Source organism: Anas acuta, chromosome 12 (assembly GCF_963932015.1).
Source record: "Anas acuta chromosome 12, bAnaAcu1.1, whole genome shotgun sequence".
NCBI lineage: Eukaryota > Metazoa > Chordata > Aves > Anseriformes > Anatidae > Anas > Anas acuta.
Window position 1 is genome coordinate 18,269,616 of NC_088990.1, and position 22,086 is coordinate 18,291,701.

The window sequence follows — 22,086 nt, forward strand, 5'->3', positions numbered from 1 at the left end:
AAATCAGTTTCTCCTTGCTCTACTGTTGTTCTACAAAACTAAAAATTAACAGCTTAAAGAACTGCTGAGATCCCTCTGCGTTATACTCCTTGGTAAGAGAGTTATTATTTCCTTCAAAATAATTCACTGTGCTGCAAAGTGTTTGGACCACTTTTGTGCAAAATTAGTGCCTCAAATAGGTGATATTAATTAAAACAGTCAAACGAAGAAACGAGTAACAGGTAACACCGAGGAAAATTACACTATGAGTGCTAAGACATGACTAAAGAGCATCAGGTATGGATCAAAACAGTGCTTCTCTCACAGCGATCTTCAGTCCTGTTTGTTTTCTATCTACTCTGAGTCAAGTACTTCTTCAGCCCTTCTAACCCCGAAATTTTGTACTGCAGCCTAGCAAGACCAAAGGACCCTTGTCCGAATTCATTCTATACCCCTCCTGGTTAGCCAGCAGGTGCTACTTTTTGAAGCAGACAAGGTCAACATTCCCCTAAGGATTTGAGCAAAATACCTCCTTGAGCAAGCAGGCTGGGATTCGAACGCTGGGTCTACTCGCTTGAGATTGCACATGCTGGCTCAATGCCTTGAGGTAGCAATGTCAAGAACTGTTAAAGAAAGCTTTACAGAGAAGTCTCAAAGATGTAAATGGAAAGTATTCAAATTAAAATCACAGTCAAACTATTTTGTTTGTACCTTTGAAGAAGAGACATGGATATTACCCTATAAAAGGTTTTTAGAAGCAAAACACTCCCCAAAATATTTAATTCAAAAGCAAGTACAGCTCAGAGCCAGATGCTGTAAGTATATAGTAGCACATTACCTTTTGTACCCAGCCAAATGCAAGACCAGCATGCTTCTTAAGTATTTATAAAGCTACAACTAAATCTTTTATTTTTATTAAAATCGAGAACACTCGATACGGTATTTATGATCAACGATACCCTTCGGCACGAAGGGATACAAAGAACAAACCTGACACAAAACACCAGCAACTTGACCTAATAAGATTACAGTACATTACAAGGTGCTCATAAGCATTTTCTATAAATGAAATGCAAAGCCTGATGACTTCATATGATCCAGAAGACCAGCCTAAGCTCCTAACAAAGGTATTGTGACAAAGCTTAGTACCTGAAACACCAACCAAAGAGAATTTCTGATGTAGCAGAAAACTTTACGTGGGTTATAAAAGCCATTTTCAAGTGACTAGTTTTAGGGTAGAACTAGAATGCTAGCTACTATGATCCATGTAAAGGTTTTAACATATATAATAATAGGGTTATTCTAGTGGAGAATATTATTTCTCCCTACAAATCTCACTTGAGAGAGTATTTACAGTATAATAGCATGTGACTGGAAAAATCTAAGCCATGTACATCAAACACACTTGTAAAAAAAAAAATCAGTAATATTATATGCATGTCTGACCCTGCACAAACGAGTCTATTTTTCTTTAAGGCAATGAAAAACGGATGATATTATGAACTTCTAAGGGAAAAGCAAGCTGGCATAATAAATGAATATCAAGAACAGTATCGATTAATTTATTCAGTAATAGCTGGAAAAAGAGGAGAAAAACCAGAATGCAACAGCCCTGCACTCCAATCACACAAGCTTTCTACCAATACACAGCAGCAGGTACTGTAGTGAAACAATAAGTATCAATAATAATATAATAAATAAGCAAATTCAGTTTCATTTTTTCCCCTCACTCTTGCAATTTTGAATCTTTCAGCATGCTTAACCCCACCACTATCACACACACAGCCATTCTTTATCACTGTCACTTACATTCCTCCAGAAAAGAAAACAATCCTATAGAACATAACCTAAACTACTAATGACACCAATTTCCCAGAGTAAACTTATCAGCAGAGAGAAACTGCCTATGAACTTCTCCACTAACATCCTACTCTTAGCTAGATCCCATAACTAAATTTACATTAAAATAACTGTATAGCTGTACTTCAGCATACAAGAAATACTGTATTGCTTAGGATCTCATTATTAGTTGTCTCCATACTTAATTATATATACATGAAGTATAAAACAAAAGGCAACATCATCTGACTTCACACCTGCTTGTCTGTCCATTCCAAGTATCCATTAAGTTAATATCAGTTAAGATCTTTAATTCTCTCAGCCCCAAATCATAGAAACACAGATAAATTCTGTTCTATTTAGAAGAGGTATCAGGAGGTACCTGTGCATGTCCCATGTATATAGCACACTAAGGAAGAAGACCTAAAATAAGGATACTTGTACTCAAGCTGGTTAACCTTTCTTGCTAACATCTTCATTAAAAAGGATCAAAGGATCTCTTCTATAATCTGAAGTACTTAAAAGGTTTTTGTTTTTCTTGATTAAAAAAAAAAAAAGTTCTGCAAAAAATACTGTTTTTTAATTAGCATTTGAAAGACACGCAGACCTTTCAAAAACCTACAACTAGTGCCCATTTCCAGTATCTCTGATATTAAAAGCAGATTTTTAAGCAGAACTCCTTTCTGAAAGACTATTGCGTCCTTAAACACTCATAACTTGTCCCGGGACATGACATAAAACCGAAAGGCAAACATGACAATTAATTCAAAAGTTTCCCGTTCCCAGCTCCAGTTACATTTTACAGACAATATTCTTTTAAAGACACATCATTATTGAATTCCACTTCACACAAACCAACACAAGAGTCTCCCTAGAACTATTTTCATGACCTCTAATACTAGGGAACACTAAGGGAAGTCAAAAACACAAAAAAGAGAATCAAAAGAGCAAAAAGGCCAAAATGCATTACATCCTGGCAATTGGCTTTCTCTAAAGCAGCTAAGCTCAAGCCACCACGTGCACAGTACAGGCTGCACGAGCAAACAGCTGCCTGACAACTTGACTCCTCTTGGTCTCATGCAGGAAGAAGATCAGGCAGGGCACTTGAGCAAGGACTTGTTCACTGCTAGATTTATCTGCACAAATGGAGCCATTATGCCAATAACCTCTGTTCACTGACATTTTATTTTATTTTTTTTTTTTTTTTTTACACACAGAAATCCACAGTTACCTTCCCTCAGAGGAAAGGGTTAAGGCAGAGAGATAATTTGAATACACAGCAATATTCCCAAATGGCTGATACGATGAGAATTTATATAGAAGTTTGCTAAGGGAACAGTAAGAACTGCCAGCAATCATCTTCAGTACAGACATAGTACGGACCTGTAAATCCAGCATCCAAACCAAATTAACAAATTCCAACAATGATAACCAGTTCTATAACGGTAATGATACTACCGAGTGTACTAAACCAAGTATGACATTCACCAGCTTATAGGAACTTTTACAACGTCAGTACTTCTCCAGTCTATCATTCAAATGAAAATCCCCAATTAAACCAGGTATTGAGGTGTTTGACTTCTAACCATACAAATGATATTGCTGACACGTGCACTGGTCTAAAGACAAAATTTTTGTTGAACTGAATTAAATGTCAATGAATCTGTTCAGGAAAACAAAGAAAAAAACTAACTGCCCAAACTCTACAGAGAATACTAACACTACGTTATCTGGCAAAATTTAAAAGAACTTGAAAGCCTCACCATCATATTGTACTTCAGTGATAGCGCTACAGATCGTCTAGGTGGAAGTAACAAAATTAACAAAAAGTAGCAATTTCACTGAAGTAACAAACGCTGAAATTCCATGTGTCTACAAATAATCAAATCACAAAGACTGGAAACGTTTTGGATAACCAAAAAGGAGACATTATTTCTCCTGAGAAAAGAGATTATATGAGAACTAAAGATTTGGCAACCCAAATCACAGCCTCAGGCCATTTGCATGCTGTGATAGAACAGTACCAAGGAGAAAGGGTGGCTAATACTTCACTCTGAATCCAAACGGGACAGAAGATGCTTCTACTGCTTCTTCATTCCTAGTTGTTCATTGTGACTACTTTCAGAAGAGTAAGTATGCCTTAAATTAAGTGGGTGATCTGTTTTAACAGAGCAGATACCACTACCAAATCGATGTTTCACAAAGCCACCTTGTCTTTGAAAATCCTGGGCATCAGATAACTGGGCAATTCAGTCATTCCATATCTCAGTTACATCTTTTCAGAGCACGTGCAACATGAAGTTGACAAGGAGATTTTAAAAGAAGTAAAATAATATTTCTAATTCTTACATAACGAAGCAGAAATTATTATTAGGATGATCCAAACTCCTTAAGAAGTAGTTTTAATATTTTAATTCCAAATGCACGGCAATTCTATACCTTGTGTATTTCAAGGATCATAGCACCAAAAGGGCTAGAAACTTCCTATTTTTAAAATATGCCTGCATTTAAGTTAAATCAATCATGAAGCTTCTGAGGAAAAAGAAGTAGACAAAAAACATGTTTAAAAGCCTATTTTAGCCTCCTAAGATTGCATGATCTCAAAAAACACTGAACTCGTCACTGATTCGGGGGGTGATTACAGACAACGCTGTGCTTCCCATTACATTTTCAGTTGCACATTTTCAGAAATACATGTGGTAAGAAATGTTGTGACAAGTGATTTTTGAAAAGAAAAAGGTTTGAAACTACTGAAAGGCCTGATATGTAACAATCTTAGTTTGAGGGATTCTGGAAGAATACACATAGGGTGTATGTATGGATACATAAAATATGAATCAAAATATACATCAGGATTCACTATTCATAATATTTACTGCTCCATGTATCATGTACCCATTCCTTGTCCAATCCACTAAAAAAGTAAAAAGCCTTTTCTGCAAGACATCATCGTAACAAGAATCACAGCACCAGGAAAAACAATGAAATCGGAAGTCCCTGAACTGTCCCTGGGCATTTTGTCCATCAAGATGTGTTAGAAAGATTAACTAAAAGTGAAAAACAACACGGAACACAGCATTCGGGGCTGGCATTCATTTGGTTCATACTGTATAAATGCCTGGAGAAATCACATGCTCCCAGAATCAGTTAACTATATTAACGACACGGATAAAAGCAAGTCTAAGACAATACAAGTGACCAAATCAACGTCAAAAAATATTACGCTTCAGCTGAACACCCAAATTGTAATCTACCTTATGCAAAAAACAAGTTAACTTCACTGGATTTCTCACTACCCAACTGCAATTATATTAGGAAAATTTGAGTTAAGACATTAATACTTAATATGAGAAGCAAAATCATTACAAAAACAATGGAACATACACACTGCACATAGCAGCAAATGAAGTGGCTAAGAATCCCTTCAAGTTTCTTGCATTTCAAGCAGGTGGAGCAGTGAATACCCTAACTCCAGCAAGTTACATCTGAATCAATAATCCACACTCTCCCCTAAGATACCTCTACATCCTGATTCCCCCAGCTTCATGTATCTGTTCAGATGCCAGCCTCAGTGCAAACCTCTTAATTCTCACTAAAAATATTGTCAACTTTAAAGTGTGTCAAATCAGTTGAACTACAAAAACATGAGAAAGCAGACAAAAAAATAATAAAAACACATTCCCCAAAACAAGTATCATATTTAGATGTTGTTGAAATGTAAGCTATAAATTAGGGTGAATCCTAAAGGAATGCACAATCATTAAATTGGTTCCCACTCTCTCCCCCTCAGTGTTTTCCTAAAACATCATTCCTAACAGCTGTATCAAAAATTCTATTTAAAAAAAAAGAAGGGAGAATAAAGTTATAGTTTCTTGAATATTAGTTTTCATCTCAATCTGGTGTATTTCACCGAAGTTTATACGATATAAATCAATTTTCCCTCAAAGCTAGAGCCAAATACAACACGCTGCAGTTTGACAAAGCATATTAGTTTAACTTCATGTCACAACGGACTGTTCCAAGGCACTATCTTGTTGTTAAAGGGTATTTACATTCAATGCAGGTTTTACTAGTCAAACGTAGTCCAGATCAAAGCCCTCTATCTATTCAGCACACAATAAAGAATTTATTTCCAAAATATCTGCTGCACTTCAAGCCTTTCCCTTTGACATGTATTGACTCATCAGTTACTACTTAAACCTCACCTCACATACCAAAATCATGATATAGGAATTGTGTATTGCACAGAAGGCTCTGTTTAACAGTACACAACTCTTTTTACGACAGAAGAAATAAACAAGTTAAAAAGCACTTGAGGGAAAGGAGAAATTAATGTTTTGAAACTAAGTTCTTTGTGACCATTAGGTTAGATCAAATTTGTTTTGCTACTTTAAAATACATGCTGTTGTAGCACAATCAGCTTTTCCACCTCTGTTAAAGCGTAGGTTCTGTCTACATCCCAAAGGGTATTTATTAAGTATTCAGAATACAAGCACGGTAGCAAATGTAGTCACATTTAACACAGCCTCATTTCTTGTTTCAGTCACAGTACGTTTTGTCAAGAAAAACACTTGATTACTGAATCTTTTTAGACGACTTGTTACCATATCCATGATTATTAGATCATGGCCATAGGCTAGACACTGGTACATATATCTAGCTGTCAAAGTGAATTTAATCCATTAAATACAAAGGATAGCTATGGACAGGGCTGTTTTCTGTTTATGTACCAGGAAAACGTTTTAGGCTAGTAATTTTCTTCCTTAAAGAAATGTAGGCAAATATCTCTCCCCATGCTTTCTTGTTTGGATTAGCTTCAAATAAAATTTGCAGAAATGAGAAGCATATGTAATTTGTGAAGGTGTGTAGAAACAGCGTTGAAATAACAAGAGGCCTTTTTTTTCTAGAACATTGCTACAAGTCCTACACTGAAATTTGCATTTCCCATTTTCAAACAACATTGAGAACAGATGTAGATACAGTAAAAACTAAACTGAAAAAGAAAAACCCAAAAATTACCAATGTAAATAAAAAATTAAATGAAGTTCATGAAGCCATATAAATTATACACAAAAGGAGAGAGTAGAAATTTGAAATACATGCAAGCTACTTTAACACTGCTTAAGTCATACGGAATTATTCTTATTAATCTATTATTCCAAGTCAACTATCTCCATGAACTGAGGAAGTTTTCAATGTATGAGTGCTTTCGTTAGCCCTCACTGTACAGCTGAGTAAACCTACAAACAGGGGGAGAGAAGAGGAACACAGGAACTACGCAGTAAGATATGAACAGAAATTTTGTTGCTTAGCTGTGTCCTTGAAAGCTCATTATTATTCTATTTTCATTAAGTAATATTACAAATTTGTCAAAAGATTTAGATGGAGATATTGACTGGTTTAGCTTATATAATTAAAAAAATCAAACATAACTAATCAAGTGTTTTCATGAAAAATACTAAGATAAAAAAATATTTTTAGAAACTCACATTTCGTTCATGATTTCGGTACTTCATACCGTTAGAATTTAACTGATCTGATAAAACAGAGTAGCTGGAAACAAAACCAGTGGATATTGAAGAGTATTGATTATCTCAAGATGGAAGCTTGTTACATGAATTACATGAACTACTCATTTGGTTTTAGAACCAGTCAGCCAATTAAAAAAAAAAAATCAGAGTTAGAATTTCAAGAGATAACTACCCAGCTATTCACACTGAAATCATTTTAAATGTTATCTTTGCTAAGCCTGATGAAATAAGGCCAGTGTTAATACATACAAACATATTCAGAATGAGTTTATCTCAGTGCATTTTAGTTAACCTATTGCCGCAATACCAAAACCGGTGCCTACTCATCAGTATTGACTGACTCGAGGCTAAGAAACACATAAATAGAACTTCTGTTGGAGCCCTGAAAGAGCTTTTTCCCCAATTGTGACTTGAGACCCAACTGGCAAAACACTTCAAGGAAACCTGGGTTATTAATGTTATGTTTGTTCCCAAGGATGGCTAGAGAGCAGCAGTATATACCTGCTGACAGAGCATTAAATTTGCTTAAAAAGGGGAAAACAAAGAACAGACACCTTGCAGAGTAATCCCCTTGGATCACATTCTCAGCATAATCAATACTGACCTCTCCTTGCTACAGTATCCGGTCAGCTTGCCAAGGTCACTTAAACCATGACTTGTCTGTCCAGGTTACACCAACGCATGCAAAAACCCCAAGTACCAAGACACGTCTAAACTGCTTAGAGCAGCAACTCAGTAACGCTTCCCAAGGCCAGGCCGAGCCAAGCTGGAGCTATGCTTCTTTCCTACTCTGAGAAACGGGAAAGAGTGGGCAAGGATTAACAAACAAAAACAAGCTGAAGATCACGAGTATGGCATGTACTGAACTGCTACAGAAGGCAAAAAGTGATTTTCAACTATTATTTCATTCGTAATTTTATTTGGAAGGAAAAAATAAGATGTTTGCTTAGTTCTCATCTGAATATGCATTCAAGCTAAATATTCCATGTAAGAATCGTTCACAGCATAAAGTTTTAAAAAGCTTTAGCTTGATGAACAAGGGTTTAACCAACTATTAGCTGCAAAAACAGAAATTCACATATTTAAAGAAATCTGTTCTTCCCATTCTTTCTACTGCAGTTCTGTGCTGATACGGACAAGGTACTTTCAGATCAACACACCAAGCACTTCAGGAGATGCAACAGCTCTGCCAAGAATTCTGCCTTCAGAAGGACTTGCATTGCTATGGCAACAGCATGTTCCTCAGTCTCGAGTCAGAGACAACCTATGACACATACATGAGAGATGTCCAAACTCTGACTGATTCCCCACTGCAGCACAAGCCACATTACCATATACATGCCAATCTTCACTTACAGAAATGTAAGGTATGGAACAGGGATTTTTGATGGTAGTTCATAGAGCACTTAAGTTACCTAAAAGTAAGTGGCAGCATTAAGGAGGAAAATGCCATTTGCTTTGCAAAACAAATACAGACCATTCAAAGGCCAAAAGGAATATATTTACGAATAAAAACCACGTTACAGACCATCTTCCATATTCAGGCCTCTATCTCCTCCTCACTCCCAATTCCCCCTAACAGGATGGGGAAAAAAACAAAAATGGAAATACTAGTGCATGGGGAGTAAGCTGCCATTCAGTACTCAGCAAGTATCTTGAAAACAAAAGTGGATTTAATTCGTATGAAGGACATACACAGATATAAACTCTGGTTGTACTGTATCACTCTACAGATGTAACAGAATTCTCCACTACCTGCCCAGAAATGAATTCATGCACACACAGCCTCAATGAGTCTTTAAATTTTTTTTTCCCCTAACATGAAGTTTTAAGACTCTGCACTACCTTACACTCCTCTGATACCTGCCAGACTTTGTATACAACTACACAGGAACTAGCCGGTTTTTCAAGACATTAAAAAGGATAAGAAGGAAGTGTAAGTTACATATCCACTTCTGCACTTTCGTTACATGACAGTTTACAAAAAGTAGACTAAAACCAGCCTGTTGCGGCTCAAAGATCATTCATCCCAGATGGACAGACACATCTTTCCTGTAACACAAGGAGAAGTGTAACAACATGATCGCATTCTTCACATCCGTGGCAAACCTAAAATAGCTGAGCAAACTAAGATGTACCTCTGGTGCTCATAGTAAGCACTACAGAAAAAAAATCTACTTTTATTTTATAGAATCAAAACTTCACTTAAGTTTTGATGCAAGAAAGAAGATCAGGTGAACCTTTGTAGAACTTCACTACTGCCCACTTTAAAGGAGTTGGCTTACAAGGAGGAAAAAATCAAGTCCCTTCTGTTGACTTACAAAGGCCTGAAAGACACATGGGAGAATATGCTCTGGAGAGGGTAAGGTCTCACATCCTTTAAAGCCTCCCTCTACTTCCTTATGAAGTATCAGGTGATATCTAACTCACTTTACTCAAGGAGTAATATGATACATTATTTTAAGAAATCAAAGTAAACTAATGAACAACGAACAGGAAAAAAGACTTCTTTATGGTACGATGTTTGTCTGTTCTAAGCTAAATTTATTCAGTTGATAAGTTTTGTTTTGTTTTTTAAATTCAGCATTTTACAAGCACATGAAGGAAAAATATCTTATTTGGACATTCCTGCCACAAGAATATTGACTCGGTTCACATTCCTTTTTTTTTTTGATGTGCTTTTCACTATCCTGTAGGAAGGACAGTGAATACAATATCAGAGACATTTTCAAGGTTACCAAATAAAAAGCCAAAACAAATACTACCAAAATAAAAGTCTTACACAGACCAGAGAATACATGTGTATAATGACAAGTAATGTCAGAAATAAAGTGACATCGATGTGCATTTATTTTATAAATCAAACTAAGGGGAAAGATATTTGATTTACTGTATTACTCGATCACCCTGGCATCTAAGCACTACAAGCGCTAATCTTGCAAAGACATACCACAAAATATAGCCACTGGAACTGCTGTAGTAAGCACCACGCATCATTTGTAGGAATATACAAAAGCTTTTCATTACTCCAAAACTCGGTCATCTTCATTAAATCATCATCTCTTCATAAAAGCCTTAGCCTCATTTAACATTCAGAAGATGAAAGAGCAGCTACTCTCCTTATGGATTACTTCTCTATTACAAGAAAATGTTTTGCATGTCGAAAGCAAACATTAAAGGATTAAATGATATCGTCATTTCAGCTCTTGTTTATTTGCAGTGGGCAGTGAATGGAATTGCGAAGAAACAATCAGTGATTATTTTAAGCTGTGTTCTTTACTAAGGATTATGACTCATGGTGTCACTGCATGAAGAAACTGGAATAGGTAGAGGTGTCACACTGAAAATCATCAAAACGTCACAATATAGAGAATGTCCAACAAGCAAAGCTGTCTGCTTTAAACATTTCAGAGTAGCCATAACAGCAGCTTGCATTCAAATAAAAAATTAAACAGTGAATTCCAGTCTCCTACAGAAAACTAAAAACACTTGAAAATTTTCTGAGGTATGTTCATCTCCCCAGCATCATACTAACACAGAAATAGAAAATTCAAGAGATATTTGATTACAAGATGCAAAAGTACCTACAGTACGCAAAGAGGATGAAGTCCTCTTTGACTTCACCCTGGATTCACCTGTACTTTTTAGGCTTTAACCATGTTTCCCAACTTAACTAGATAAAACCAAGTTTGTAAAGCAACAATATTTTAAATGAGATTCTTTACAGTTTGCTGACACATTGTATTCTAACAAGTATGAATCACACTAAGATTTATGTTTGCCTAAGTCTTCTGTCCGGTTCCATTCTAATTGCCTCATTCAAGTAAAAGAACAGTTTATCTTGTACTTCTGTATAGATGTTAAAAATAGAAAACACCCATCTGCATACAGTTTTGCTTTTAGATAAGTCCTGGAACCACTCAATGCACTGAAGACTGTAAAACCTGAACAAGGTAGAAGACAGGAGGATTAAAAATCAATTCCTGCTTCAAAGACAATGACATACATGTTAAAAATTAACAACATATTTTGGTCATGGTCTAAAATTAATAAAAACAGATACTGGGTAATGCTACAGACCAAGCTCTTCTTTGCATCGAATTAAGTGTAAACTTTGGTTTATACTGGACTACGTTGAACCACACTCCGAACATGCACATCAGTCAGCATGTGTACAAAATGTACGCAGCTAGAAACGACCGAATCTGCGGTGTTTTACTAGATTAGTTTTCCCAACAGCTAGTCCTGTCTATTTATCTTAATATTTTAAAAGGGGGGGAATATATTAAAGTGTTATTTTCACAAAAAAAAAGGCTCAGAACACGCTTCCACATAACAAGTTCCTCTATTACCAATGCTTCAGCCTCATCAACAGCAAAGAGTCCTGAGACAAGACAAACGCTGTACTGCAGTTTTGTGCAAAGGAAAGCAGAACAGTGAAAGCACGCAGTTAAACTTGCTATGAGAACTCCACGCTATTTTTGACTTATCAAGACAAAGAAATTTTGTGTAACACCAAAATTTAGTACACTTCTTACCTTCTTTTTTAAACGCAATTCTATAGCATGAGCAGTTTTTAAAAGTTCCCCATAGTGCTACTATGGAAGTATAAAACCACCCTGTCCACCAAGATAAACCTTAGTTTTAGGAGCACTCCTAGAGAGCACTACACTACTAATTGGTCTGTAAAGGAAACCTTTTTTATCAAGTCTCTTCCTCTTCCACCTTCCATCCCAAGCACTTCTTTAAAAGGAACACCAGCAACGGTGCCTTCAACCTGATCTATCACAATTTTTTTCCTGCATTACATCACTAAGAACATGAACATTGTTTTCTTGGCAGCAATTTCAGCTCCTTCACACACACAGAGACCACAAATAAAATAAAATCACATCCCTTGCACAGAGGACTAACAAAGTCCTAAAGATTGGTTGGGTACATTTTAGCCTGATTATCCTTTGAAAACAGTGGGACATTATTAAATATAACAAAAGCTGCTCTTTCTGATCATTCTTGGTATTCAGTTAACATCTTCACCAAAGAAGTATGCCCTTTATGTTTTTCAATGTTGTGTTTACAAACATAGCTTTGTTTCACCAATGAAAAAAACAAGGCTTTCATTCAAGACATTAAAAAAAATTATCATTATCTCATCTTAGACTCATAATAGGAAAAAAAAGCATGGTCCTACAACCGTTAGTAAATAACCGATTGTAGCATTTTAAAAAGTCTACAAGTGCTTCCAAATCATCAGGTTGAGGCATTCAATATAAACTCTGAACTTCTAGACTCTCATACTAAGAAAGAAAAAACAAACTGAAGTGGACATTACTTCTTAAGACAGACATAAGAAGATTAAAAATACACGTCCTTCCTTAGAACAGTAATTGTGCACTGAAATAATACTTCTTCTTTTCTTACAATGCTTAATACCAAAACCATTATACATTAAGATGTACCCCATAATACTAGTTAAGAGTATTCACTAATAAATCTGCATCAAATAATTCACATGCAGAAGTAAACAATGCCTTTTTTTTTTTCCCTTTATTTCCTACTTCAGTGACTCCTCCCAGGACTAATCAAATTTTGCTATATACTTCTGAAGATGTGTAAGAAGTACTTTCTGAAGAAGTAACGTGCTACATTAAATTAGACAGGGGCTCTAAAAGAGGTCTTTAGAAAACATAATTTATATTGAATACATTTATTTATTGAAACTGAATTTTCAAACTTAATAACTTAATATTTATTTTGAAGGAAATTTAAGATAGGAGGTTTAGTATATCATATAGATTACAACAGGCTCTATAGGTAATTTGAGAAGCTTTACAAAGTCTTTAAAAATACCCAACCCTCCTAATCCCAAACAATATAGTCCTTCCAAATTACAGTTAAAAAAAAAAAAAAAAGTAATATATATCTTGGTCAATACAAGCCAGCTCTTGTTCTTCTGTTCATAAATAAAATTTTCAACTGTGAATATTGAATATTTACAATCTGCCTTTAGAAAATTCAAAGGAAGAAAGCTTATATATGAAGTTTATAGTGTAATATATACCAGATTCATAGAAATGAATGTAACAGTATCTATAGTCTCAACTATGGATAAAACAGAACTGAGACAAACAGCTGTCACACTGATTTGATAGCAAAATTACTAAGGGGCTCAGTCCTCTTGGTGTGACAGCTGGAAAGAAGTTATGGGAAAGGGGAACTTGATCATTTTTATGTATGACTAACAAATCTTTAACATCAAATTCTCTTCTCAAAGACCAAAGAAAAAAATCCCACAAATCAACCAACCAACCCTCAAAAAAACTTAGCAGCAGCTATACCAGTTCTCCAGTAATTCAGGAACTAAGTACAAGTTCAGCTGTGATTACAGAGCACACAAATACGTAAGAATCTCATCTAAACAAATCTTTAAAGAAAAAAAAAATAAAAAATAAAAAAAACTCAGGTAACATGCAATTTCTCCTCTGACCCTTCTCAGGATTCTTACTCCACTTGACCCACATCTTTTGCCTTCATGTTTACATTTCTGTCAATACTGCTGTCCAAATAAATCCAAAATATAACAGGCCACTTCAAATCACATTCCTTCCACCACGTCATAAAGACCACTTTCCAAACCATCTGGATACTTCTCATCACTTACTAACGACTAGGTCATTAAAATTTGGCAGATCAAAGAGCTACTAGCTGGGCTGGGAGGAGGTGTCCCCCACCGGGTACTTCCACATCAGGAAAGGGTAAGGTCTGAGTCCTGAGGTTCTCAAGTCAGAAGGAAATAACACCGCAGCCATCTTCCTTGTGTTGTGACACAGCAATGTTTATACACGTACTGGAAGTCATATGCTACGCTTGTTAACACAGTTGTCACAGCACTGCTCTCGTCCAGAGAAAACTAACTGCTGGAAATACCAAATTCATTTTTTGAAGTAATGCTTTCTACATGCCAATACAGCAAGTTGTAGTCTCCCTTATTAACAAGGTCAAGTATCTCTCTAAACAGAAGACAGGCCAAATGCTACTAAAATCCCAGAATTAGTTACTGGGAAGACAGCAAGGCATTTCTGACCAACTGACGTTATCATCGCCTTAAGTGATAACAGCCATGTTTTCAAAAACATAGCTAACAGCAATAGATTGGCAGACACCTACTTAGCCCGTCAACAGGCTAGACTCAGAACACCTACCTTTCCAGGAACTTGATTCTTTTTTGTTGTTGTTGCTTTAAAAAAAATCACAAAAAACACTGTGTGACCATAAACACCTTTGTGAGAGATTGTCTGTTTGAAGCTGAGTTATCCATTCCCTCCGTTTGTCCAGCATTTTTTATTTGGCACTCGTCAGACCCAGGATGAACTACCAGGTTACTAGACCCGCTGGTTCACTTTTAAGGGAGCTGACAGACAAGCTAGATATTAAAAACAATTTCAAAGCTACATAGCTGCATGATCTAATGTTTATTTTAGCAGGGCACTCTAGATTTTTGGCATTAACACACAGTAAGCTTACTTTGTTTCAAATAGCAAACAAAAAAAAACAGGATTGCAACACACTTTTAATGACAAAACCAGAAATACAGATCAAATCTCTCCAACACTTCTATTTCATCTTTTTCATTGATAAAATATCATGTCAAATATTACTGCAGGACCAGACTGTGTTACTATGCAGAATCTCTTGTCAACACCTTAATTCAGGGATAAGGAGGAGGCACTAGGAATTTCCTGTGCCTCAAAAGGAGACTGTACCAGAAACACATTATGTATCAGGGAATTGATCCTTATTACGAATTAATGTATTGATAAAAACAAAAATAAAATACTATACTCTGAAAGGCTACAAGTACTTTTCATACCCGGAAGTTTTATCTTCCTGCAGTTTTCTCCTTGACTATAATTTGATTATCACATCTACGAGTACCTACCATATTGAACGCTTCCTGTAGATGAATGTACGCAGCATTTTAAACGTCGCCTACTGAGCTAACTCCCAAGACTTGGGTTTTGTGTTGTTTGTTTGTTTTAGGAAGGAACTGCTCACTCGATACTAAAAACAAGATAACTGACAAACAGTAACCAAGTCTCACTAGTTTTGGGAACACTGTTTGGTAATAACGTAACAGACCTGCTAAAGCAGAATTGCCACTGAGTGCAGCCTCAAGACAGAAGGGACACTCGGGTTAATGGCAGGCTATCAACTTCAATGGCCTTAGCATCCAGCCAGTAATCAGTGGACTAACGCACTGCATTCCTCACTAACCGTGTAGATTAGTAGACAAGTGGAAAGGGCAACCTCATGAATTTGCAAATAAGGGAACCAAACTGATAGAGACAGGTATCTAAACAGATTTGTCCTGAAGGGGCTTTTTGCATATGAACCCAGCATGGGAAATGTCTAAACACGCACAAGATTTGTGCCCAAAGCTGTCGGTGCACAAATGCACATACTTATTTTTCAAGTATTTCAGAAGAAATCTTACAAGCAGCAGAACCATCATATTTTGACTACTCAGCTCTTGAACTGTTCCTCTTAAACTCTTAACTTTTCATTTTTCGTTAGACATCCACATTACCTTACTTCTCGGTTTTTGGGCTGATACCTCACACGCATGCACACATCCACACAAAAATAGTGCTATTACTAGCATGAGGAAGCTACATGAATTAAAGATAGTAAGCCATATATGAGAACATTGTCTCCGATATTATGTTTTTTTTTTTTTTTAAAAACATCTACAAAGTTCTGCATGGAAGTAGTAAAATGGGTTTTATTGTAGTGTACCACACCTGAGGGAAAAAAAAAAATCAATCACATGAAAAAATGAAACATAAGTCAAACCTGCTGGGAAACACATGAAAACCACAATATTATTGTCTACAGCAGGCATCTGAATATTCTACCTGGATTTTTAATCAAGCTCGTGTAAAAAGTAAAGAGAATAGGGCAAAATAGCTAACTATCCAGGTCTGTATGGGCATACACAGTATTATTTTGACAGAAACAAAAGAAAGCAACATTTCAATGTGAATAATAAATGCTGCTATTAATCATAGTAGCAACATGGAAATTCTTCATTTGAAATAAAATCTGCAAGAACGCCTAACTAATTACATTAGAAACCTGATAAAGAGTACCTCTGACCTTTGCCTTCTGCTTTTACGATTTCTAAGACAGAAATCGCTTTATCTTCTTCCTCCTCCCAAACCAACTTGGGAAAAGGCAAGTTCTGTTTTAAACAACATGCAATTTTAACAGCAACGACAAGGAATAGTTTGTGGCTTAACTCAGACCTACATATCGGGTTACTTTTCCAATATATTTGTTTTCACTAGTAGTCTGACCAAGTTATTTGACTTCAACAGCAGCTTTCATGACTTATTGTCATAAGATACTGTCGTTCATCAGATCAGTTCACCTATCTCATCTGCAGCTTTCACTCATAACCGAGTGACCAGTAGAAAGCCAGCTTCCCCAACACCAAAAATTCCTGAAGACTTTCTCTCTTTCAATCAAAACACAACATTCACGTATGAATCCACTCAAGCATTTTCTTACAAACTGTAGCTGTCACAATAGCTGCTTTAGTTATGCAATCCAGTGACCTGTATTTTACAGCATAAACACCAGAAATACTGCTGATTTACACCAGATCAAGCTTGTTACTTCAGACTTCGTACTGTACACCATAGTATTCCCCACACTTCATAAAGCCACACCTTAAATACAAATACAATTTAACCATCCTTAAACAGTAACTAATTTGTTCTTTTATGCTTGGGGGGCGGTGGGGGAGAGGAGGAGAGAAGATAATGAATATTTCTTTCCAATTTAGATTTCCTAGAAATGTACAGATTTAAATGCCATTCAGACAAGCAACTGATTTTCAACTACTTAATTGGGGCCATCTCAAGCTGCATCTCAAAGCACTGATAGCTTTGGGAGGGAAGAGTTGTTTTCTGGATAATGATTATTACTACTTATAAAGTTTAAATGAGGAAAAAGGAGGCTCTACAGTATCAAGAAATAAACTCCAACTAGGAAGAGGAAACCATTTTCCTTTCGTATGCAAAGATGTCATTAAAAACAACAATCAAAAAGTGGTGTTTAACAGGAAAGATATTGAACCAAGTTGCACAGCTGCACCTACTGTCAAAATCACAAAGTCTGTGTAGGAGAAGAGGTAGTATCACCCTGTAGTCAACGAAAAAAATCTGTGCATGCTGTGCATTTTGTTAACAGATAGTTCTAAGGAATAAATACTTTGTCCTTTCATGTTTCGCTTTAAAAAGCGGCCTCTTGCAGTTAAAAAATAAAAAAATAAAAAAATGAAAAAAGTGTTCAAACATCCTATAAGCTACAGAATACTTGAAATTAAACCAAGATCACAATTAAATCAGAGTGCTGGCAATGCCTGTACTTCATCAGCGAGCTCATCAAGGTCTTTCTGTAACAGTCAACACTGATTCAGAACACAATATAGAAGTTTGTCACTTCTCACTCCTGCAGAGCAATCCCCCTAGGTCAAGGCTTCGGTTGCTGTAACATTACAAGAATTAGGGTATATAATTCCACCAAGCAGTAAATCTCTACAACTAGAAATGTTTTGAATTAAAACCCATGGCTATATACCATTATCTTCTCCAAAGGGAATTCATTTGAGGTTGTAGCTTATGAGACAGCTGCAGCATATTGCTCATGATCAGTATCTGTGTTGATATACTGTATCACTACAGGAATTCAAGGAAATTTACTTTCTCTCACCAAAAGCTAAGTATTTGGCATTCTCTCTTTTCCTGATCCAGCCAAGAAAAGCACGGGAAACATCATTCTACCTGTTCAGGAAGAGCAAGGTATAGGAGGGGATGGGGGGTTGAGCTCTGCACAGTAAGTTTTAGCTGTCTGGACATCCTTTAAAACACATTTTTGAAAAATAAGTCTAGAATATTTGCTTGAAAAAGAAAAAAAGATTAACTATGATGCATATTATAGGAATTGCTGTCTTACTTTTGCCAGTAATTTAAACTTAATTGTAAAGAGCAAGTGGAAACCACTTACATATTTCAGGAGAAAGAAGTAGAATACTTCCTCATATGCCATATTTACTATGTGATTTTATTAATCAATGTGGTAGATAGTCTCTGAAGAGTCTGCAAAATTACACAACTCAAGTTTTAAAATATTTTTAAAAATAAAAATTCTAATGTGTCACTAAAATTCAAGGTATCCTTTGAACTCTCAAAAGAACGATTCTGACACCGTAGGAAGTGAACAGGCAATGGTACTGCACAACCTCAAGAAGCAACTTCATTCCTCTATCAGCATTCTAAAAATGTTTTAATTAGCCTTAACTGAAAACACAACCATCACTTCCTTGTATTCATAAAAACAAAAATATCACTTTGTTGTATTCCTACAAAATACATATACATAGAATGGAAAATAAAGGAACTTTCTGATAATGTGGTTTGCTGTTAGTTCTTAAATTTCTCCTTCGGAAACGTTAATAAATATAAATACACCCTGACAAAGAATAATATAATAAAAAGCATCTTTTAAAATACTACTCTTATTTTGTATTACAGGCTCAGCTAAAATGTCTCTGAAAACAGACATCAAGTGTACGTCAACGAAAACAGCAGGCAACAAAATGCAACACGTAACACTAGCTATTTGTTTACATGATGCACCGATATAGGTTCAATGCAAGAAAAATGTCAAAATTTTGACAACTACACAGCACTGGAAAATTATATTACTGTGTACTGAACTAGGCTCCCAGAGGAGAGAGCAGAAGAGAACATAAAAATACAAGCATTTTCTTCTTTATGTATTATTTTGTTGAACTAGACACATGATGCTATGATCAACAAGGACTTGTGCATGTGCCAGTAAACAGCTTCTGACAAATCACTACAATAATACAGTAGAATAATTCAGATCTAACTTAGATCTAGGAACTAGTGGTATCTAGCCAGGAATCCTTAAAATTCTAAGCCTTGGGTTGTGGTGTGCGTTTGTTTTGCTCGTTTCTTTTTAAGAAGTTAGTCACCACATCATACATGCTCCTTAAGAACTGAATTCTAGAATATATCCTTGCATCAGGAGTACTTTGTTACCTGGTATTTTCCTTGAGTGTTTTCCTCTTTTATACAGGTGCTAGGAAATACTTATTGAACAGGTGGGCTTTTATCAAACAGCAACAAAGAAAGCCTTCATTTGAAATGCAATAGATCAATAAACAATTTGCATGTCAGTATGACTAGAGATACTTAACACTTGGCTGTACTAGAACACGTAGGCTAAGGCACAGAGGAAAACTGGTTAAAGTTAAGAACAAGATATATTACGAAGTCAGATCGAAACAGGACATCTCCAATTTTAAATGAGAATACGTACAAGCGAAAGATTACCATCCAAGCACATTAAAAGTAACCTGAAACATCAAATCCTGGTTACATGACTTCTATGTATCTCAGATGCACCTTACCTGATCCACTGAACTGACTGCTTCCCAGCGTGGTTGGTCTGGTTTTCCCGCTATTAACAGGTGGGGAAAACATCTGCAAAACAAGAAGATGTGTATAAGCTGGCTTTGAACTCCCATGTTCAATTATGAAGCTGGTCTGCAGACTTAAAACAAAGTTCATAGGAAACGACTATTTGATTCCTATTTCTATTAGAAAATAAACAGAATGTAGGATGCACGTTCAGAGCCATAAAGGCAAAGTATTCCTTCCAATTTATTTGTACCATTACACTCTTTTGTGCATGAACACAGCTTAAAATAAAAAATAAAGGCCTAATACTACCACGACAATTTAAAATATGCATTCAATTTAAATTTTACTACTAAAAATATATTCCTTGTGGATTTATGAAATTAAAGTCACTAGATAAAGTCAACTCTTGAAAGGTAGCAGTTTTCGATTACATCCATAAGTCCAACATTCTTCAAGATCTGTTAAAACAAAAGTATCAAAAAGAAAACACCTATAATTTTCTGAGACCGAGTTACTTACAGACGTTAAGCGTTCTTTTGGTTTAAAGACAAAAACAAACCGAGAGGAAGAAGGCATCTTGGTGCCACACGCCAGCTTAACAAATGTTGATTATTAGATTATGCCACCACTGGGTCAGCCTGATTTTAACCAGTTAAACCAATTGACCCAGCTGGTATTACGGTATTAAATCTGGACGTCTAGACATTACATCAAAGTTCAGGTGTCCAACTTGGCTGTGAGGAAGGCAGCCCAGCCCCGCACGCTGCCGCCCTTACTCCTCCGTTTAGCACGGCGCAGCGACAAGAAGCCCTGGAAGCATGTCCTACCGCGCTGAAGTCCAGCAAGTCGCTCAGCTCCTTGTCAGTTCCTATCGCGGCCATCCTCTGCTGCTGGGAATTCATCTTCAAACGCTGCGATCGCGTCCTGGGGCACGGGAGAAGGGGCACAGGGAGCGCTTCGCCTCGACAGCAGCCCGGGGGCAGCCCCCCTGCACCGGCCGCACCGACGGGGTCAGCGCCGGCCCCGACCCGCCCAACTCCTGCCAAGTGTCCCGGGGCTCATCCCCCTCCCTCCCTCCCGCCCTCCCTCCCTCCCTGTCCCGGCCCGAGGGCTGACACGCAGCGGGGAGCGCTCAGCGAGCCGCCAGCGCGGCCAACAATGGGGCTGCAGCGGGGGCGGCGGCGCGGGGCCGGCGGGGCCTCGGCACAGCCATGGCCGCCCGAGCGGGACCGCCGGCTCCCGGCCCCCTCCCGCCTCCTCCTCCTCCTCCCCCCGCAACGCCGGGGGGGCGGGAGCGGAATGCGCGTGCGGCGGGAGGGAGGGAGGGAGGCAGGGAGGGGGCGTGCGCGCGCTCGCGGCGGGAGGAGGAGGAGGAGGAGGAGGAGGAGGGGGTGCGGGGGGGGGGGTGGGCGCCTTCCCTTGTGCCCGGCGGGCGGCGCGGGGGAGCGGCGGCCCCGCTCCCTGCAACTTGCGGCCCCCTCAGGGCCGCTGCGAGCCCCGCGCCGCCCAGCGCGGCCCCGCCGCCGCCCGCGAGGGGGGGCTCCGAGGGGGGGGCTCGGCGCCGCCCGGCCCCGCCGCCGCCCCCCGGGCTCACCCCCACGTACACCCCCCCCACACTCCCCTCAGCCCCGGTGGCGGCCCGGTCCCCCCGCCCCGGGCGGCCCCGCTGCCTCCCTCCCTCCTTCCCCCCCTCCCGCCCGGCCGCCGCCGCCTCAGCCCCGCCGCGCTCCCGGCCGCCGCCGCTCCCCCGGCCCGGCCGCTGTCCGCCAACTTGTGCCGGGCCCCCCCCGCCGGTACCTGGTGCCCCCCGGGCGCTGCGCTGCGCGGGGCCGGGCGGGCGGCGGCGAGCCGAGCGCTCCCCCCCCGCTGGAAGGAACTTGTGGGCTCCCCTCAGGCAGACATTTTTTTGCTTACGGAGCCTCAGCACCACGTTCGCGGCCCCGGCTCCGTATCCCTCCGCGCCGAGCGCCGCCGCCGCCGCCTTAACCCTTGCCGCGCCGCGCCGGGGGCGGGACGAAGGAGCCGCCGGCCCCAAGCAGCGCCCGGCGACGACGGCGGCGGCGGCGGGGCAGGAGCCGGGGGGGCGGCGCGGGGCGGCCTCCCGGTAACGCAGCCGCCCCCCCCCCCCCGGTGCCCTCCGGAGCCGGGCAGCCCTCGAGGCGCGGCACGTGCTGTGTGAGGCTGTGTGAGGCTGTGTGAGGCGTCGCAGCGCCCCGCAGCGC

General features: G+C 38.8%; 1 protein-coding gene across 6 annotated transcripts in view; it reads right to left on the bottom strand.

The window, feature by feature from the left end:
• TCF12 (transcription factor 12) overlaps positions 1-21,821 on the bottom strand; it is a 158,617-nt gene extending 136,796 nt beyond the window's left edge. For 5 of the 6 annotated variants that reach the window (XM_068696249.1, XM_068696250.1, XM_068696248.1 and 2 more), the window contains exons 1-3: positions 21,662-21,821; positions 20,692-20,788; positions 19,852-19,924 (exon numbers count right to left, since the gene is read on the bottom strand). In XM_068696249.1, coding sequence (XP_068552350.1) covers positions 19,852-19,924; positions 20,692-20,766 — 148 coding nt within the window. In that variant the 5' untranslated portion in view covers positions 20,767-20,788; positions 21,662-21,821. The remainder of the gene's footprint in view (positions 1-19,851; positions 19,925-20,691; positions 20,789-21,661) is intronic. The other variant, XM_068696246.1, reaches the window with a different exon arrangement.
• Between the last annotated feature and the right edge of the window lie 265 nt (positions 21,822-22,086).